At 40.0% G+C, this 18184-nt stretch overlaps 1 protein-coding gene across 1 annotated transcript in view; it reads left to right on the forward strand.

Moving 5' to 3' along the window:
• LOC128688051 (SIN3 transcription regulator family member A) overlaps positions 1-17843 on the forward strand; it is a 223203-nt gene extending 205360 nt beyond the window's left edge. Inside the window, 2 exon segments of the mRNA XM_070083829.1 lie at positions 17015-17174; positions 17393-17843. Of these exon segments, the coding sequence (XP_069939930.1) occupies positions 17015-17174; positions 17393-17629 (397 nt within the window). The 3' untranslated portion in view covers positions 17630-17843.
• The last annotated feature ends 341 nt before the right edge of the window (positions 17844-18184 follow it).

Consider the following 18184-nt stretch of genomic DNA (forward strand, 5'->3'; position numbering starts at 1 on the left):
GACAAGGTGTCAGGGTGGGCGCCTGTGACAAGTGGGGTTCCACAGGGGTCAGTCCTAGGACCTGTGCTGTTCTTGGTATATGTGAATGACATAACGGAAGGGATAGACTCAGAAGTGTCCTTGTTTGCAGATGATGTGAGGTTAATGAGAAGAATCAAATCGGATGAGGATCAGGCAGGACTACAGAGAGACCTGGACAGGCTACAAGCCTGGTCCAGCAACTGGCTCCTTGAGTTTAACCCTGCCAAATGCAAAGTTGTGAAGATTGGGGAAGGGCAAAGAAGACCGCAGACACAATATAGTTTAGATGGCCAAAGACTGCAAACCTCACTCAAGGAAAAAGATCTGGGGGTGAGTATAACACCGAGCATATCTCCTGAGGCGCACATCAATCAGATAACTGCTGCAGCATACGGGCGCCTGGCAAACCTACGGATAGCGTTCCGATACCTCAGTAAGGATTCGTTCAAGACTCTGTATACCATTTACGTCAGGCCCATACTGGAGTATGCAGCACCAGTTTGGAATCCACACCTAGTCAAGCACATCAAGAAATTAGAGAAAGTGCAAAGGTTTGCAACAAGACTAGTCCCAGAGCTACGGGGATTGTCCTACGAAGAAAGGTTGAGGGAAATCAGCCTGACGACACTGGAGGACAGGAGGATCAGGGGAGACATGATAACGACATATAAAATACTGCACTGAATAGACAAGGTGGACAAAGACGGGATGTTCCAGAGAAGGGACACAGACACAAGAGGTCACAATGGAAAGTTGATGAGTCAGATGAATCAAAGGGATGTTAGGAAGTATTTCTTCAGTCATAGAGTTGTCAGGCCGTGGAATAGCCTAGAAAGTGACATAGTGGAGGCGGGAACCATACATAGTTTTAAGGCAAGGTATGATAAAGCTCATGGGGCAGGGAGAGAGAGGACCTAGTTGCAATCAACGAAGAGGCGGGGCCAGGAGCTATGACTCAACCCCTGCAACCACAAATAGGTGAGTACACACACACACATACACACGTACACACACACACACACACACACACACACACACACACACACACACACACACACACACACACACACACACACACACACACACACACACACACACACCAACACACACACCAACACACACACCAACACACACACCAACACACACACCAACACACACACCAACACACACACACCAACACACACACCAACACACACACCAACACACACACCAACACACACACCAACACACACACCAACACACACACACCAACACACACACCAACACACACACCAACACACACACCAACACACACACCAACACACACACCAACACACACACCAACACACACACCAACACACACACCAACACACACACACACACACACACACACACACACACACACACACACACACACACACACACACACACACACACACACACACACACACACACACACACACACCCCAACACACACACACACACACACACACACACACACACACACACACACACACACCAACACACACCCCTAACAACAATATTCAATACATCTATTGAAACAGGGAGATTGCCTAAGGTATGGAAGACAGCAAATGTAGTCCCAATCTTTAAAAAAGGAGACAGACATGAAGCATTAAACTACAGACCAGTGTCACTGACATGTATAGTATGCAAAATCATGGAAAAGATTGTCAGGAGAAGAATGGTGGAACATCTAGAAAGGAATGATCTCATCACCAGCAGCCAACATGGTTTCAGAGACGGGAAATCCTGTGTCACAAACCTACTGGAGTTCTATGACATGTTGACAGCAGTAAGACAAGAGAGAGAGGGGTGGGTGGATTGCATTTTCTTGGACTGCAAGAAGGCGTTTGATGCAGTACCACACAAGAGATTGGTGCAAATACTGGAGGACCAAGCAGGGATAACAGGGAAGGCACTGCAATGGATCAGGGAATACTTGTCAGGAAGACAGCAGCGAGTAATGGTACGTGGCGAGGTGTCAGAGTGGGCACCTGTGACCAGCGGGTTTCCCACGGGTCAGTCCTAGGACCAGTGCTGTTTCTGGTATTTGTGAACGACATGATGGAAGGAATAAACTCCGAGGTGTCCCTGTTTGCAGATGACGTGAAGTTGATGAGAAGAGTTCATTCGATCGAAGACCAGGCAGAAATACAAAGGGATCTGGACAGGCTGCAGACCTGGTCTAGCAACTGGTTCCTGGAGTTCAATCCCACCAAGTGCAAAGTCATGAGGATTGGGGAAGGGCAAAGAAGACCGCAGACAGAGTACAGTCTAGGGGGCCAGAGACTACAAACATCACTCAAGGAAAAAGATCTTGGGGTGAGTATAACACCAGGCACATCTCCTGAAGCACACTTCAACCAAATAAGTGCCGCAGCATATGGGCGCCTGGCAAACCTCAGAACAGCATTCCGACATCTTAATAAGGAATCGTTCAGGACCCTGTACACCGTGTACGTTAGGCCCATATTGGATTATGCGGCACCAGTTTGGAACCCACACCTAGCCAAGCATGTAAAGAAACTAGAGAAAGTGCAAAGGTTTGCAACAAGACTAGTCCCAGAGTTAAGAGGTATGTCCTATGAGGAGAGGTTAAGGGAAATCAATCTGACGACACTGGAGGACAGGAGAGATAGGGGGGACATGATAACGACTTACAAAATACTGAGAGGAATTGACAAGGTGGACAAAGACAGGATGTTCCAGAGACTGGACACAGCAACTCGGGGACACAGTTGGAAGCTGAAGACACAGATGAATCAAAGGGATGTTAGGAAGTATTTCTTCAGCCACAGAGTAGTCAGGAAGTGGAATAGTTTGGGAAGCGATGTAGTGGAGGCATGATCCATACATAGCTTTAAGCAGAGGTACGATAAAGCTCATGGTTCAGGGAGAGTGACCTAGTAGCGACCAGTGAAGAGGCGGGGCCAGGAGCTTGGACTCGACCCCTGCAACCTCAACTAGGTGAGTACACACAACCCCACACACACACAACCCCACACACATGCACACAACCCCACACACATGCACACAACCCCACACACACAACCCCACACACACAACCCCACACACATGCACACAACCCCACACACATACACACAACCCCACACACATGCATACAACCCCACACACATACACCCAACCCCACACACATGCACACAACCCCACACACACACACACAACCCCACACACACACACACAACCCCACACACACACACACAACCCCACACACACAACCCCACACACACACACAACCCCCCCCCACACACACACACACACACACACACACACACACACACACACACACACACACACACACACACACAACCCCACACACACACACAACCCCACACACACACACAACCCCACACACACACAACCCCACACAACCACACACACACACACACACACAACCACACACACAACCACACACACACACACACACACAACCACACACACACACACACACAACCACACACACACACAACCACACACACACACACCCACACACACACACACACACACACACACACAACCACACACACACAAACACACACACACAACCACACACACACAACCACACACACACAACCACACACACACAACCACACACACACAACCACACACACACACACACACACACACACACACACAACCACACACACAACCACACACACACACACACACACACACACACACACACACACACACAAACACACACACACACACACACACACACACACACACACACACACACACAACCACACACACACACACAACCACACACACACAACCACACACACACAACCACACACACACACACACACACACACACACACACACACACACACACACACACACACACACACAACCACACACACACACAACCACACACACACACAACCACACACACACACACAACCACACACACACACACAACCACACACACACACACAACCACACACACACAACCCCACACACAACCACACACAACCACACACACACACACACTCACACACACGCAGTGACTAAGCTATTGGGTAGTTGAAATCAGTAAATGGGAAGTTTCTTGTACTCATTCGATAGAAAAAAATGGAGTTATAAAGAAATAGCTATGAGTTTGGTCAACTGGAACAATGGAATTAGTCGAAGATAGGGCTCAAACTGGGTGAAATCGCCAATTCATAAATATCGCCGAGGTTGCTAACTTTGCGAGAGCGTAATTCCGTCAGTTTTCCATCAAATATTATTGTTTTGGTGTCATTAGAATCGGGAAAATATTCTCTATGATTTCATTTTTTTTTCGGAAATGTTGCAACCCCAGGAGACACCTCAGGATTTGGGGTTGTGACAATCAAGTGGTTAAGGTGACCCAAAAAAGGAAAATATTTACCTTTATTCAGTCAATAGTTATTTTGCCAGAAGTGGACAGACATCACCATTCAAATGACTCTCCAAACTGTAACTTCCTCACTTTTGAGTGAAAGTACTGTACCTCCCACTTCCAGGACTCAAGTTTGGCTAGCTAGTGTCTTGAATCCTTTCACAAATGTAATGTTTCTTGCATTTCCTGAGAACCCACTTGATTCCACTTGCTCCAATCTAACATTTTCACACATGCCTGCTGGTTGCTCAAGCCCTTGTGGTTTAGAGCCTTTTTAACACCTTCCTTCCTTCACTCCCTAATTGATACACATTCATTTCTGCTCCATCCCCTCTAGACTAAATTGCCTCATTATCCCCTCTGCCTTCTAAATTATATTTCTTATTACCTTAAACTGTATTCTTATTTCTACACCATGTATATCAGAGAACAGATAAGAAAAAGAAGGTATTAAAGTGTAATTACCTATATGAGTTTAGAAAGTATAAGCTCTGACTCTTACTCAGGTTGCCTGACTTTTGACTAACTGATGAGAAATATCCATATTTTTTTTTTTTTTTTTTTTTTTTTTTTTTTTTTTTTTTTTTTTTTTTATTGATTGGTTAACCTGGTATGGTGTATGCTCCCAGTCTCATTATTTTAGGCAGTTTTATTTATTAGTATGATGAAGAAATGTTTTCTGGTATCCCTTTCCTTTGCTTGAAATTATAAAATCTGCCCAAGACATTTTGTTTTTGTTACATCCCTAAAATTGAGCTTATCCTTGGGTTTGTTACATGTTCATGATTTCACTCCTCTATTCATTCCTTAAATAACCCAAGGCCTTATTATTGTTTTGTTTTCACATGTGCCATTCCTCTCACCACAGGTTAGATAAGTGGTTACTGAAATCAGACCCACGGTAAATGCAAGGTAATGAAATTGTGATGAGAAAGATGTTGGCAGATTACTCACTGGGAGGGTGTCTGGGAGGTAGAAAAATTTGCAGGAAATGGTTAAAGAATAATACTTTGGAAGAACCTACACTCGAAATTTTTTCTCTCAAGCACATAGTGAAACATCAGCAACGCTTTTTAAGCTCACTAATTTAAGGCATCCACAAATCGAAATAGATATATTACATTCATTTTCCCTGATGACAAGTCCTTCAACTCTTTCAGGGTCGAGATCCTTGATCTTAAACTTGGTTATAGGGTTGAAGAAAGAAAAAAAATGATTTTATCTTACCAAATGATAGAGAATCTTTTTCTGAAGGTAATGAAACCAAAAGTACGAAGATTGATGGAAAACATGGGAAAATGCGCTCCCACACTGTTGATGGTCTCGGTGATATTTACACAGCAATTTCACCCACTTAGTGCCCTACTTTTGGCCAATTACATTGTACCAGTCGACCAAACTCGAAGCTATTTTGCTAGTATTCCTTCTCTTCTCTCGATTGAGTACAAGAAACCGCCCATTTACCTGTTTCAGTTACCCAATAAAGTTATCAGAAATTGGTAATTTGGTTAATTTCACACAAAATTAAACTGACAAATTTAAAAATAGTGTCGAGAATAAACAGTGTAGACATCCTTGGCACTAAAAAAATATTTCCTCTGTTCCTTAGCCACATGTCCAGGTCCCTTTTATATTACTTTAACTTTCCATTTTTAATTTTTGTTCGCACAAAAAAGTATATACAAGATTGACTTATGCAGATTTCTGCATTATTGTAATAATAGTATAAATAATGTTAGTTCATTCCTAAATGCATATTAGACTGGTAAGCTGGAAGCATATTGGACAAGTGACGTCATTTGTGTACTCCGGAATATCTGCAAAAATTGAATAGTTCAGCTAATTTGAGCTGAATTTCAAGCTACTTTCAGTCCTGAAATCAATCAAAAATCATCTCCATTTCTGTAAAATATCTTCCATTCTGTCAAATGAGACCAAGAAAACCATAAAAAGCATGCAAAGTTGCTGTTTTGAGTGTCACATCCCCTGCTCACAAACTTGCTCCCAGGGTCGAAGAATTTAAAAAAAACAATTCTTGTGAAATGATAGTCTTTTTTCCAAAGGTAATAAAATCAACAGTACGAAATTTGATAGAAAACTTATGGAATTATGCTCTCACAAAGTTAGTGGTCTCTGCAATATTTACACATCAACAATTTCACCCAATTTTGGGCCAATTTCCTTGTTCCAGTTGACCAAACTCATAGCTGTTTCACAAGTACTCATAAGAACATAAGAAAGGAGGATCACTGCAGCAGGCCTGTTGGCCCATACTCTGCAGGTCCTTTACAATCCATCTCACTAACAAAACATTTGCCCAACCCAATTTTCAGTGTTCCCCAAGAAATAAGGTCTGATAACTCTATCCACTCATTTGCAAGTCCCACTCAAATCCAACCCCTCCCACTCGTATATTTATCCGACCTAAATTTGAAGCTACCTAAAGTCCAAGCCTCAATAACCCAACTAGGTAGACTGTTCCACTCATCAACTACCCTATTTCCAAACCAGTGCTTTCCTATGTCCTTTCTAAATCTAAACTTGTCTAATTTAAGTCCATTACTGCAGGTTCTCTCTTGGAGAGATATCCTCAAGACCTTATTAACATCCCCTTTATTAATACCTATCTTCCACTTATACACTTCGATCAGGTCTCCCCTCATTCTTTGTCTAACAAGTGAATGTAATTTAAGAGTCTTCAATCTTTCTTCATAAGGAAGATTTCTAATGCTGTGTATTAGCTTTGTCATTCTATGCTGAATGTTTTCTAATGAATTTATGTCCATTCTATAATATGGAGACCAGAACTGAGCTGCATAATCTAGGTGAGGCCTTACTAATGATGTATAAAGCTGCAGTATAACCTCTGGACTTCTGTTGCTTACACTTCTTGATATTTTCATTCTTTCAACACACCGGCCATATCTCACCAAGGCAGGGTGGCCCAAAAAAAGAAAAACAAAAGTTTCTCTTTTAAATTTAGTAATTTATCCGGGAGAAGGGGTTACTAGCCCCTTGCTCTCGGCATTTTAGTTGCCTCTTACAACACGCATGGCTTACGGAGGAAGAATTCTGTATGTGTAGTGTGACCTAAGTGCAAGTAGAAGTAGCAAGACATACCTGAAATCTTGCATGTTTAAACAGACAAAAGACACCAGCAATCCTACCATCACGTAAAACAATTACAGGTTTTCGTTGTACACTCACTTGGCAGGACGGTAGTACATCCCTGGGCGGTTGCTGTTTACCAACCTACTGCCTAGGACTTCATGATATACACCTACCATCCGACTTACTTACGACCGAGTTCGGTTCCGAGAAACCGGTCGTAAGTCGAACTTTACTACTGAATATCAACAAAACATTTTTGTAATGACTTTATTTTATTGTTTTATTTTGGTATTTCATGTTTTACTTTACTTTTTATGTTGTTAGTACTGTATTTTATACTGTAAGGTTTAGGATAAACACTGTGTACAACACAAATAGCTGTTTATTTCCCAGAAAGTTGGCATAAAAAACACGGTCGTAAGTCGAGTGGTCGTAAGTCGAGCAGGTCGTAAGTCAGATGGTAGGTTATATATCCTAATAATCTATTTGCCGTATTACTTAGGCTTAGGCACTGCTGTCTTGGTTTAAGGTTACTGCTCACCATAACCCCCAAGTCCTTTTCACAATCTGTATGGCTAAGTTCTACTTTATTTAACTTATAAGTGCTAGGGTTATGGACACTCCCGAGCTTCAGAACCTTGCATTTATCTACATTGAACTGCATCTGCCACTTTGCTGACCAGGTATTGAGTTTGTCTAAATCCTCCTGAAGTTCCCTGATATCTACGTTTAAGTCAATTATCCTACCTATCTTTGTGCCATCAGCGAATTTGCTCATTTCACTAGTAATTCCCTCATCAAGATCATTGATATATATTATAAACAACAATGAGCCCAAGACTGATCCCTGTGGAACGCCACTTGTTACCGATCCCCACTCGGATTTAACCCCATTTATGGACACACTCGGCTTCCTATCTGTAAGCCATGACTCGATCCACGAGAGCACTTTTCCCCCAATGCCATGAGCTGCCACTTTCTTTAACAGTCTTTGGTGCAGAACTCTATCAAAAGCCTTACTAAAATCTAAGTAAATAATATCAAATTCTTTATCGTGATTAACAGCCTCAAAAACTTTACTGAAGAAAGTTAATAAATTAGTTAGGCAAGAACAGCCTCTCGTGAATCTATGCTGAGTATCATTAATCAAGCTATGCTTATCGAAATGGCTTCTTACAATCTCAGCTATAATTAACTCTAGTAATTTGCCTACAATTGAGGTCAGGCTTATTGGGCAGTAATTTGACGGTAATGACTTGTCCCCTGCTTTAAAAATAGGAATTAAATTAGCCATCTTCCACATATCAGACACTACACCTGTTTGAAGAGATAAATTAAAAATATTAGTTAATGGTCCACAGAGTTCCATTTTGCATTCCTTAAGAACCCTTGAAAAAAGCTCCTCAGGACCTGGCGACTTATTTTGCTTCAGTCTGTCTATCTGCTTCACAACCTTTTCACTAGTGACTGTGATGTTACATAATTTATCTTCTTCAGGCCCACTGTAAAAATTAATTACTGGAATGTTGTTAGTGTTTTCCTGTGTAAAAACCGAGAGAAAATGATTATTTAAAATCGAGCACATTTCATTCTCTTTGTCAGTAAGATGCCCATAGTTATTTTTAAGGGGACCTATCTTATCTCTAACTTTTGTTCTATAGACCTGGAAAAAACTTTTTGGGTTAGTTTTCGAATCCCTAGCAACTTTAATTTCATAGTCCCTTTTAGTTTTTCTTATCCCCTTTTTAATGTCCCTCTTAATGTCAATATACTGATTCATAAGATGACCCTCACCTCTTTTGATACGCCTATAAATTCCCTTCTTATGTCCTGGTAGATATTTCAGCCTATTATTCATCCATTTTGGGTCATTTCTATTTGATCTAATTTCTTTATATGGGATAAACGTTCTTTGATAGCTCTCTTCGTTACCCCCAGTCATCGTAATCTGCTAAGCGAAAATCTGGGACTGTTACTGAGTTATCCCTACTATCATACTTCTGTTCAATGCTAAATGTAATTGATTTGTGGTCACTAGCACCCAGTTCCTCTGAAATTTCTAAATTATTAACAAGGGATTCATTGTTTACCAGAACTAGGTTATTTCCCCTTGTAGGTTCTGTCACAAACTGCTTCAAAAAACAATCCTGAACTACTTCTAAGAAGTCGTATGATTCTAAATTCCCAGTCAAGAAATTCCAATCAATATGACTAAAGTTAAAGTCTCCTAGAATTACTACATTATCGTGCCTTGTGGCCCTAACAATTTCCTCCCATAGTAGTCTCCCCTGGTCCCTATCTAAATTTGGGGGACGGTATATCACACCTAAAATTAATTTTTCATGTCCCTCTGAAAATTCTATCCAAACAGACTGTGTGTGTGTTACTTCAGACTTAATACCCGTTTTTATGCAACAGTTCAAGCGATCTCGAACATACAGTGCCACCCCACCCCCCTTCCTGATACTTCTGTCTACTTGGAACAATTTAAAACCCTGTATGTGTCATTCAGCAGGCATGTCCTGATTTTTTGTATTGAACCACGTCTCAGTTAAGGCAAATACATCAATGTTACCTGCTCTAGCAACTAGTCTCAACTCGTCCATCTTATTCCTAGCACTACGACTATTTGTGTAATATATATTTAAGGACCCTCCCTTCTCTTTACCCTTCCTACTCCTTTCTGTTATTCCACTAAACCTATTACTGTCCTTTTTGCCTAGTGTCACTGGCTTTCCAATATCCACCTCATTATGCCTATTACTAGTTCTCCTAGTACTGATATTACTACACTGGGACTTCACTCTTTTCCCGCCAAAACCCATACCATTAACTATTCCTAGTTTAAAGACCTAACAGCTACCTCCACTGCGTTTGCCAGTGCTCCCACTCCAAACCTAGATAAGTGAACCCCCATCCCTGGCATACATGTCATTTCTGCCATGTCTATTGATTCTTTTAGTCTATTGATTGAGTACAAGAAACTGCCCATTTACCTATTTCAGTTACCCAATACAGTAATCAGATGTTACTAATTTGGCCAATTTTACACAAAATTCAAGAAAGGCCAATTTCAAAATGGGGTCCAGAATAAACAGTGCAGACATTTCCAGCCCAGAAATAACATTTTATCTGTTCATTAGTCACGTTTCCAGGCCCCTCTTATATTATGCTTGCTTTCATTTTGAATTTTGTTCACACAAAAAAATACAAGATTTATTGTTATGCAGACTACTGCATTGTTGTAATAATTGTATAAATAATAGTGGCACATTTGTGAATGCATATTAGACCCACCAGTTAATGTGTATTGGACACGTAATGTAATTTGTTTACTCTTGAGCATTGGCAAAAATCAAACATTTTCAGTAGTTTGAGGAAAATTTCAAGTTACTTTTATTCCTTAAACCATTCAGTCTTCTCTCTTTCTGTAATATATCTTCCTATCTATCAAATGAAACCAAGAAACTGTGAATACACCCATAAAAACCATACGAAAATTCACTGCAAAGTCATTGTTTTAACCCCTTCAAGGTCCAAGGCCAAAATCTGAAGTGGTGCTCCAGTGTCCAAGAAATTTTGAACAACAAAAAAAAAATTTCTTACAGAATTAACCCTTTGACTGTCACAACCCCCAATCCTGAGGTGTCTCCTGGTGTCGCAAAATTTAAAAAAAAAAAAATTATTTTTTCTCATGAAATGATAGAGAATCTTTTCCCAATTGTAATGACACCAAAAAAAACGAAATTTGATGGAAAACTGACGGAATTATGCTCTCGCGAAGTTAGCGACCTCAGCGATATTTACAAATCGGCAATTTCGCCCACTTTGAGCCGTATTTTCGGCTAATTCCATTGTTCCAGCCGACCAAACTCATAGCTATTTCTTTAGAACTCCATTTTTTCTATCGATTGAGTACAAGTGAAAAAATTTAGTAAATTCATAAGGCTCCATGTTGAAATTCACCGATCAATTTGTTTTTAAGGTGGCTTCAGACCCTTGTCGGTTTAGCGCTTTATTTGATTATAATAATAATTAAGGTGACTTCACATAGCCTTGGCAGTTATTTGAGCATACTATTCTCACATTTTATGTCGTACTTCAATTTTTGTTACTCTTTCGATTGTGTAATAAATTCATACAAAATAATTTAACCAACATAAGGGTTTACTATATTTGCCAGGACCTCTTAAGAATCTAACTTTTGTGAATTTGAGGATGTGAATATGACTTGCAACTCAAGTTATCCCATCAATTTCCTAGTCTTGACAATTTTGTAGAGCATTTGGTGATTTGTTCATTTGTAGTACAGTAGACCATTATTTAGCACGATTTTATTTGGCACGATTTGGGTATAGCACGATTGAAGAATTGCGGCACTATTTTATGTAACACGTTGTATGATGAATTTAACACGGTTCAGTTTATGGGAAGGGAAAAAAAAACTTCCCTTTCCTCAAGCAGCCGCTTTGTTGGGGTTCAGCTGGGGGGACCTCCCACCGCCCCCAGTAACCCCCCGAAACCACCCCACCATCATTTGACTGACTTACTGAATCACTTGACTGACTTACTGAATTACCAGTACAACTATCAACTTCAATACCAGAACCTCTACCATCCACCTCAGCCCAGTAGGACCACAGCATAACTCTCCACTCTCTTCACAATCATCCACAAACACCAGCACCCACAATTTAAGGTAAGAAATACTATTATTTCTGTTCCATTTGTAGTCTCAAGCTGTAAAAACAAAATACAGTGGATCCCTGCCTTACGATATTAATCCATTCCTGAGAGCTCATCGTAAGCCGAAATTATCGTTAACTGAATTAATTTTCCCCATAAGAAATAATGGAAATCAAATTACAGTGGACCCCCGGTATTCGATATTAACCCGTTCCTGAGAGCTCATCGAATACCGAAAATACCGAAAAGCGAATCAATTTTCCCCATAAGAAATAATGGAAATCAAATTAATCCGTGCGAGACACCCAAAAGCATGAAAAAAAATATTTTACCACATGAAATATTAAGTTTAATGCAATAGAATAATTACAATAACAACAATAACAATAGAATAATAACAATAGAATAATTGACACTTACCTTTAATGAAGATCTGGTGATGATTGATGGGATGGGAGGAGGGGAGAGTGTGGATGGTGTTAGTGTTTAGAAGGGGAATCCCCTTCCATTAGGACTTGAGGTAGCAAGTCCTTTTCTGGGGTTACTTCCCTTCTTTTAATGCCACTAGGACCAGCTTGAGAGTCACTGGACCTCTGTCGCACAACAAATCTGTCCATAGAGCTCTGTACCTCCCGTTCCTTTACGATTTGTCTAAAATGGGCCACAACATTGTCATTGTAATAGTCACTAGCACGGCTTGCAATGGCTGTGTTAGGGTGATTTTCATCCATAAAGGTTTGCAGTTTGACCCACTGTGCATACATTTCCTTAATTTTTGAAGTAGGCACAATGGATTCCACAACTGGCATAGGCTTCTCAGGGTTAGCCCCAAACCCTTCAAAATCTTTCTTAACTTCCATACTAATTCTCACCCTTTTTACCACAGGGTTGGCACTAGAAGCTTTCTTGGGGTCCATGGTGACTTATTTTGCAGAAACAAGCACCAAAAACAGTGATAATATGGAATGTACCGAATGTATCCTTAGATGCGCGCACACTGGCTGGCTTGTAAACACTGGCACACACGGGGCAGTTCAGGCCACATATGGACACGTCTCGTACGAATCGCATCGAATACCGGGTTTTCGATCAGATATCAAGGTGAAATTTTTGCGTTAAAATGCATCGAATACCGGATTTATCGAATACCAATGCCATCGAATACCGGGGGTCCACTGTAATCCGTTCCTGACACCCCAATGTATGAAAAAAAAAAATTTTACCACGTGAAATATTAATTTTAATACACACAAACTGAAGACGCACAATTACTACTCTACTGAGAATAGAATACATGGCACTTACCTTTATTGAAGATCTGGTGATGATTGATGGGATGGGAGGAGGGAAGAGTTTGGAAGTTATTGTTTAGAAGGGGAATCCCCTTCCATTAGGACTTGAGGTAGTAAGTCCTTTTCCGGGGTTACTTCCCTTCTTCTTTTAATGCCACTAGGACCAGATTGAGTCACTGGACCTCTGTCGCACAACAAATCTGTCCATAGAGCTCTGTACCTCCCGTTCCTTTAAGACTCCTAAAATGGGCCATAACATTGTCAATGTACAGGTTGCCAACACGGCTTGCAGTAGCTATGTCAGGGTAATTTTCATCCATAAACGTTTGCAGTTCAACCCACTTTGCACGCATTTCCTTAACCCCTTTCAGGGTCCCCAGGCCATCTTCTAGACTTGTTCTCAGGGTCGCCCAAATTTCAAAAAAAAAAAAATATATTTCTTATGAAAAGATAGAGAATCTTTTCCCAATCATAATGACACAAAAAGTATGAAATTTGATGGAAAACTTACTGAATTATGCTCTCGCGAAGTTAGCGGTCTCAACGAGGTTTACGCATTGGCTATTTTGCCCACTTTGAGCCCTATTTTCGGCCAATTCCAGTGTACTAGTCGACAGAAATTATAACTATTTCACTAGAACTCCATTTTTTCTCTCGAATGAGTACAAGAAACCACCCATTTATCGATTTCAACTATCCAATACAGTGGTCAGAATTTAGCAATTTTGCCAATTTCACACAAATTTCAAAAGATGCCAATTTCCAAATAGGGTCCAGAATAAACAAGAAAGGCATTCCTGGCACTAAAATACCATTTCCTCTGTTCATTAATCACGTCCCCATGCCCCTCTTTCATTCTTTTACTTTCCACTTTGAATTTTTATTCTCACAAAAAAATAGAAGATTTACTGTTATGCAGACTACTGCATTAGTGTAGAAATGGTATAAATAATATCAGCGCGCTTGTGAAAGAATATTAGACTCTCCAGTTGACATGTATTGGATGCATAGCATGATTTGTTTACTTTTGAACTTTGGTAAAAATCGAACATTTCTGCTACTTTGAGCTCAATTTCAAGGTACTTTTCATTGCAAAAACCAGTCAAAATCATCTCAATTTCTGTAATATGTCTTCCATTTTATAAAATGAGACCAGGAAAACTACAATACAACAATAAATACCATACGAAAATACAGTGCAAAGTCACTGTTTTAATACAAAAACACGGTCAATGTTTTTTTTTTTCTCATTACGCACTGTGTGCTGCAGGATTTTTTTTATACTGCGCACACTGACCACATAGACCCATTCTTTCATATGTAGGCCTCCCAGCTTTCTCTCATTAGATTTGAGGGCGCTAGAATTTAGGTGTACTAGTACATCAAAAATCCTGGTGCGTATGCTGTACTAGTACGGCCGAAACCCTGAAAAGGTTAATATATGTAAATATGTTATCAGGTTTTTATATGCATTTGAGAGAAACAAAAAAGTTGTTTTACTTCGCAGCATTTTTTTGCTTTACAGTGGTATCCTGGAACCTAACCTGCTGTATAAGTGGGGGCCCTCTTGTATACAGTCGGGCCCCACTTATATGGCAGGTTAGGTTCCAGGCTGCCGCCGTATAGCGGAAATCGCCATCAAGTGGAACACCCTTTTTTCCACTTCTAAATGCATATAATACTAGATAACAAATTTGCACTAATATATATTAAGTTAGCAATAGAACTAGGTATTAAAAAACAATAAAAAAGTAAAATGCACATATAGAACACTCATTACTTCCCTTAAAATATTTGTAGTCTTAATGTAGGGTGAGATGAGTAGTATTCATTGTAAGAAATCAAGTGTGGTATGTATGGTAGCCAGCCAGGCTACCATACCAGGCACCCCACCCACACATACTACAACATTTCAAGTGTCCCAGAGCGATAAAATGCATATACAGTTCACTCATTACTTACCTTAAAATATTTGTAGTCTTAATGTAGGGTCAGAGGTGAGTAAACGAGATAAAACAAATAAACGAGAGAGAGAATGAGTATATGAGAGAGGACAGACGTGGAGTTATGTAAGCAAACCAGGCAAATGCGTCTGGTTTGTGTACAAGTTGTTTCCATGTTGATATAGTAGAATAAATAAAGAGCAACACTCCCATTCTCATATAACACCATTTTTAGAAGAAATGATGCTCTGAGTGAAGGCATACAAAAGGAATAATTTTCTGCAGTTACCCATGGTAATATTGTAGTGTACGCATTTTCTCTGATGTTGGAATAGAGAACACTTTATTCTTGCCATCACTCCAAGTTGTCTGGCTTTCATGTCTCATATTTGTTAATTTATTCTACTGTGGGGTGTATTTATCATGTTTGTGTTTTGGAGCATATTTATTATATAATTTTGAAAAAATATCATAGATGTATTAATGAAAATGTGTATATGTATTAACGTAATATGCAACATTTAATGTGCCTCAGTGATTATTATTGAGTGTTATTATCATTATTATTATGGTGTCTCAAGACATCAGACACTCTTAATGATTTTAATGTGTACCTGCATGCCAGCACAGTGTGTAAGTTTATTTAGGTACAGGTATACACAAGCATAATTATCAGAGTATATATAAAATAACTTTTAAAAACACTCGATATTTTCGAAAGTTTCCAGACATAATGGAGAGAGACAGAGCTCACGGAGAATGTAAACAAACCAGGTAGGGCGCTGTGACCATATTAGAAAGTCAGGTGGGGGAGCCGTATAGCGAGTTTTGGTCATCATTTGAAATGTCCATATTAGCGAAATGCTGTAAAGCGGGGCCTACTGTATATATTTAGATTCAGGGTTATATAAATATAACATAATTTCTGTATTATAACACCTGTGTGCCTGCAACACCATTGTACATACATTTACAAGTAAATTTATATTACAACTGTTTCAAAACATGGAAATAAGTCACATTGTTCAACTTCATTGGGTTATCCGAGGTTAAATCTACTTAGTGTGCTTTTTGGCTGAGTTGTGTTATAATAAGTTTTTGGAATGAATACAGCATCTTTCAGGCAGTTCCACACCACATTTGCTGGTAGGGAAGCTAATGGTGGAACAATAGGTCCTGATTTCATTGTTTACTTATGGTAGTTGGGCATTGTTACTCCAAGATACATTGTATTGGCATGTCTGGTCTTAAATTATTTTCACGGGCATGAAGAAGTTGTAGGAGACCCAAACAGTTGTGCAGAGGACAAAAGTATTGGCAGGTGGCATATTTGAAGGCACAAAAAATTTTTAATATTAGTACACTGGATATTATTATCTTCAGCTACGTTAGACGTAGTCGAAGATAACGATGTCCAGGTATGATACTGATATACAGTATTAACCCTTCAACTATGTTAGATGTAGTTGAAGGGTTAATACTGTATATCAGTATCATAACTAAGTTGTGTGTTGTTGCCTGCTTTTCTTTTATCTGGTATTAATTTTTTTTAACCAAATTATCTTTTTCAGGGGTGGATGTACAGAAGATGTCAAGCCACCAGTGTGTCCTGTAATGGACATTACCGACAACACTCAATGCAAATTTAACCTGTCCTCATTCAAGATGGTTTTTGTAGTTAATAGTGATTCATATATGTACAAGAAACAGGCTCTCAAGCGGGCCAAACAAGTAAGATTACCATTTCTTAAGTTACATGTTGAACCGAGACATTTCTTTCAATAAGGTTTCCTCATGAAATACTCCCAAAGTATTTTATATATATACTAGTGATAATGTTTACATTTAGTGTGAGTACATTTTCAGATAAGCTTGAGCAATCACAAACATGTTTACCCAAGCCTTCATATACAGAGGACAAAAGTATTAAAAAAAAAATTATCTTGCAGAGCCATGAGCACGTGAGTCGAAGGATGCGCAGTGGCTTATTGTCATGGCATGGTAATTGGTGCACAAGAAATGTGTCTGAAGCAGATCAGCGAGCTGCGATGGACTGGTTTTTAGGACATACAGATGGCTTACGGCCGAACTGTACAAGAATAGTGCGTATTGATGACCCTTCCCGACCACCTTTTGCACCCTATAACAAGTACAAGTGTGAACTAGAAGAAAGTGGAGGGTCCTAACGCGTGGTGTTAATCTTACCCCTGTCATCTGGTCAGAGATTATCTTCAGATTGATAGGGGTGAGAAACTGTTTATGTCATTGGAGTCAAACTCCTTTACTATGTGAGCTGTGACTTAGACTTTACTCTGAGGGTAAAGTTGTGTGGACGTCACCTCGAAGTACAAGAATGTAGCAAGGATGGTGGTGTGGACCGTAAGTTGCAGCAAGGCGGCAGGGAGTGTTGTGGGGAAGGGGAGGGGAGGGGTGATAGAAATGGAGCATATGCAACTTAATCCTGTAGCTTGTGATGGAGTTGCAAGAATTCCAAGTTGTCATGACATCTACAATGCATCTTCTTCAAGCTAAGTGTACAAGTGTTGTAAGACTGATGGCAACAGTAATACTAAGCTAGTGATGCATAAAATCAATTGATGTGCCTCATGAATGCCTGTCAGTACAATGTAGTATTAAAAAGTAAATGCAAGTTGCAGCATTGAAGCATCCCAGTGACAAGAATCTGCCCCACACAAGGACTGCCCACTCACCATCCATACCGCTGCAAGGTGTCCACAGCA

Source organism: Cherax quadricarinatus, chromosome 10, assembly GCF_038502225.1.
Source record: "Cherax quadricarinatus isolate ZL_2023a chromosome 10, ASM3850222v1, whole genome shotgun sequence".
In the NCBI taxonomy this organism is placed as follows: domain Eukaryota; kingdom Metazoa; phylum Arthropoda; class Malacostraca; order Decapoda; family Parastacidae; genus Cherax; species Cherax quadricarinatus.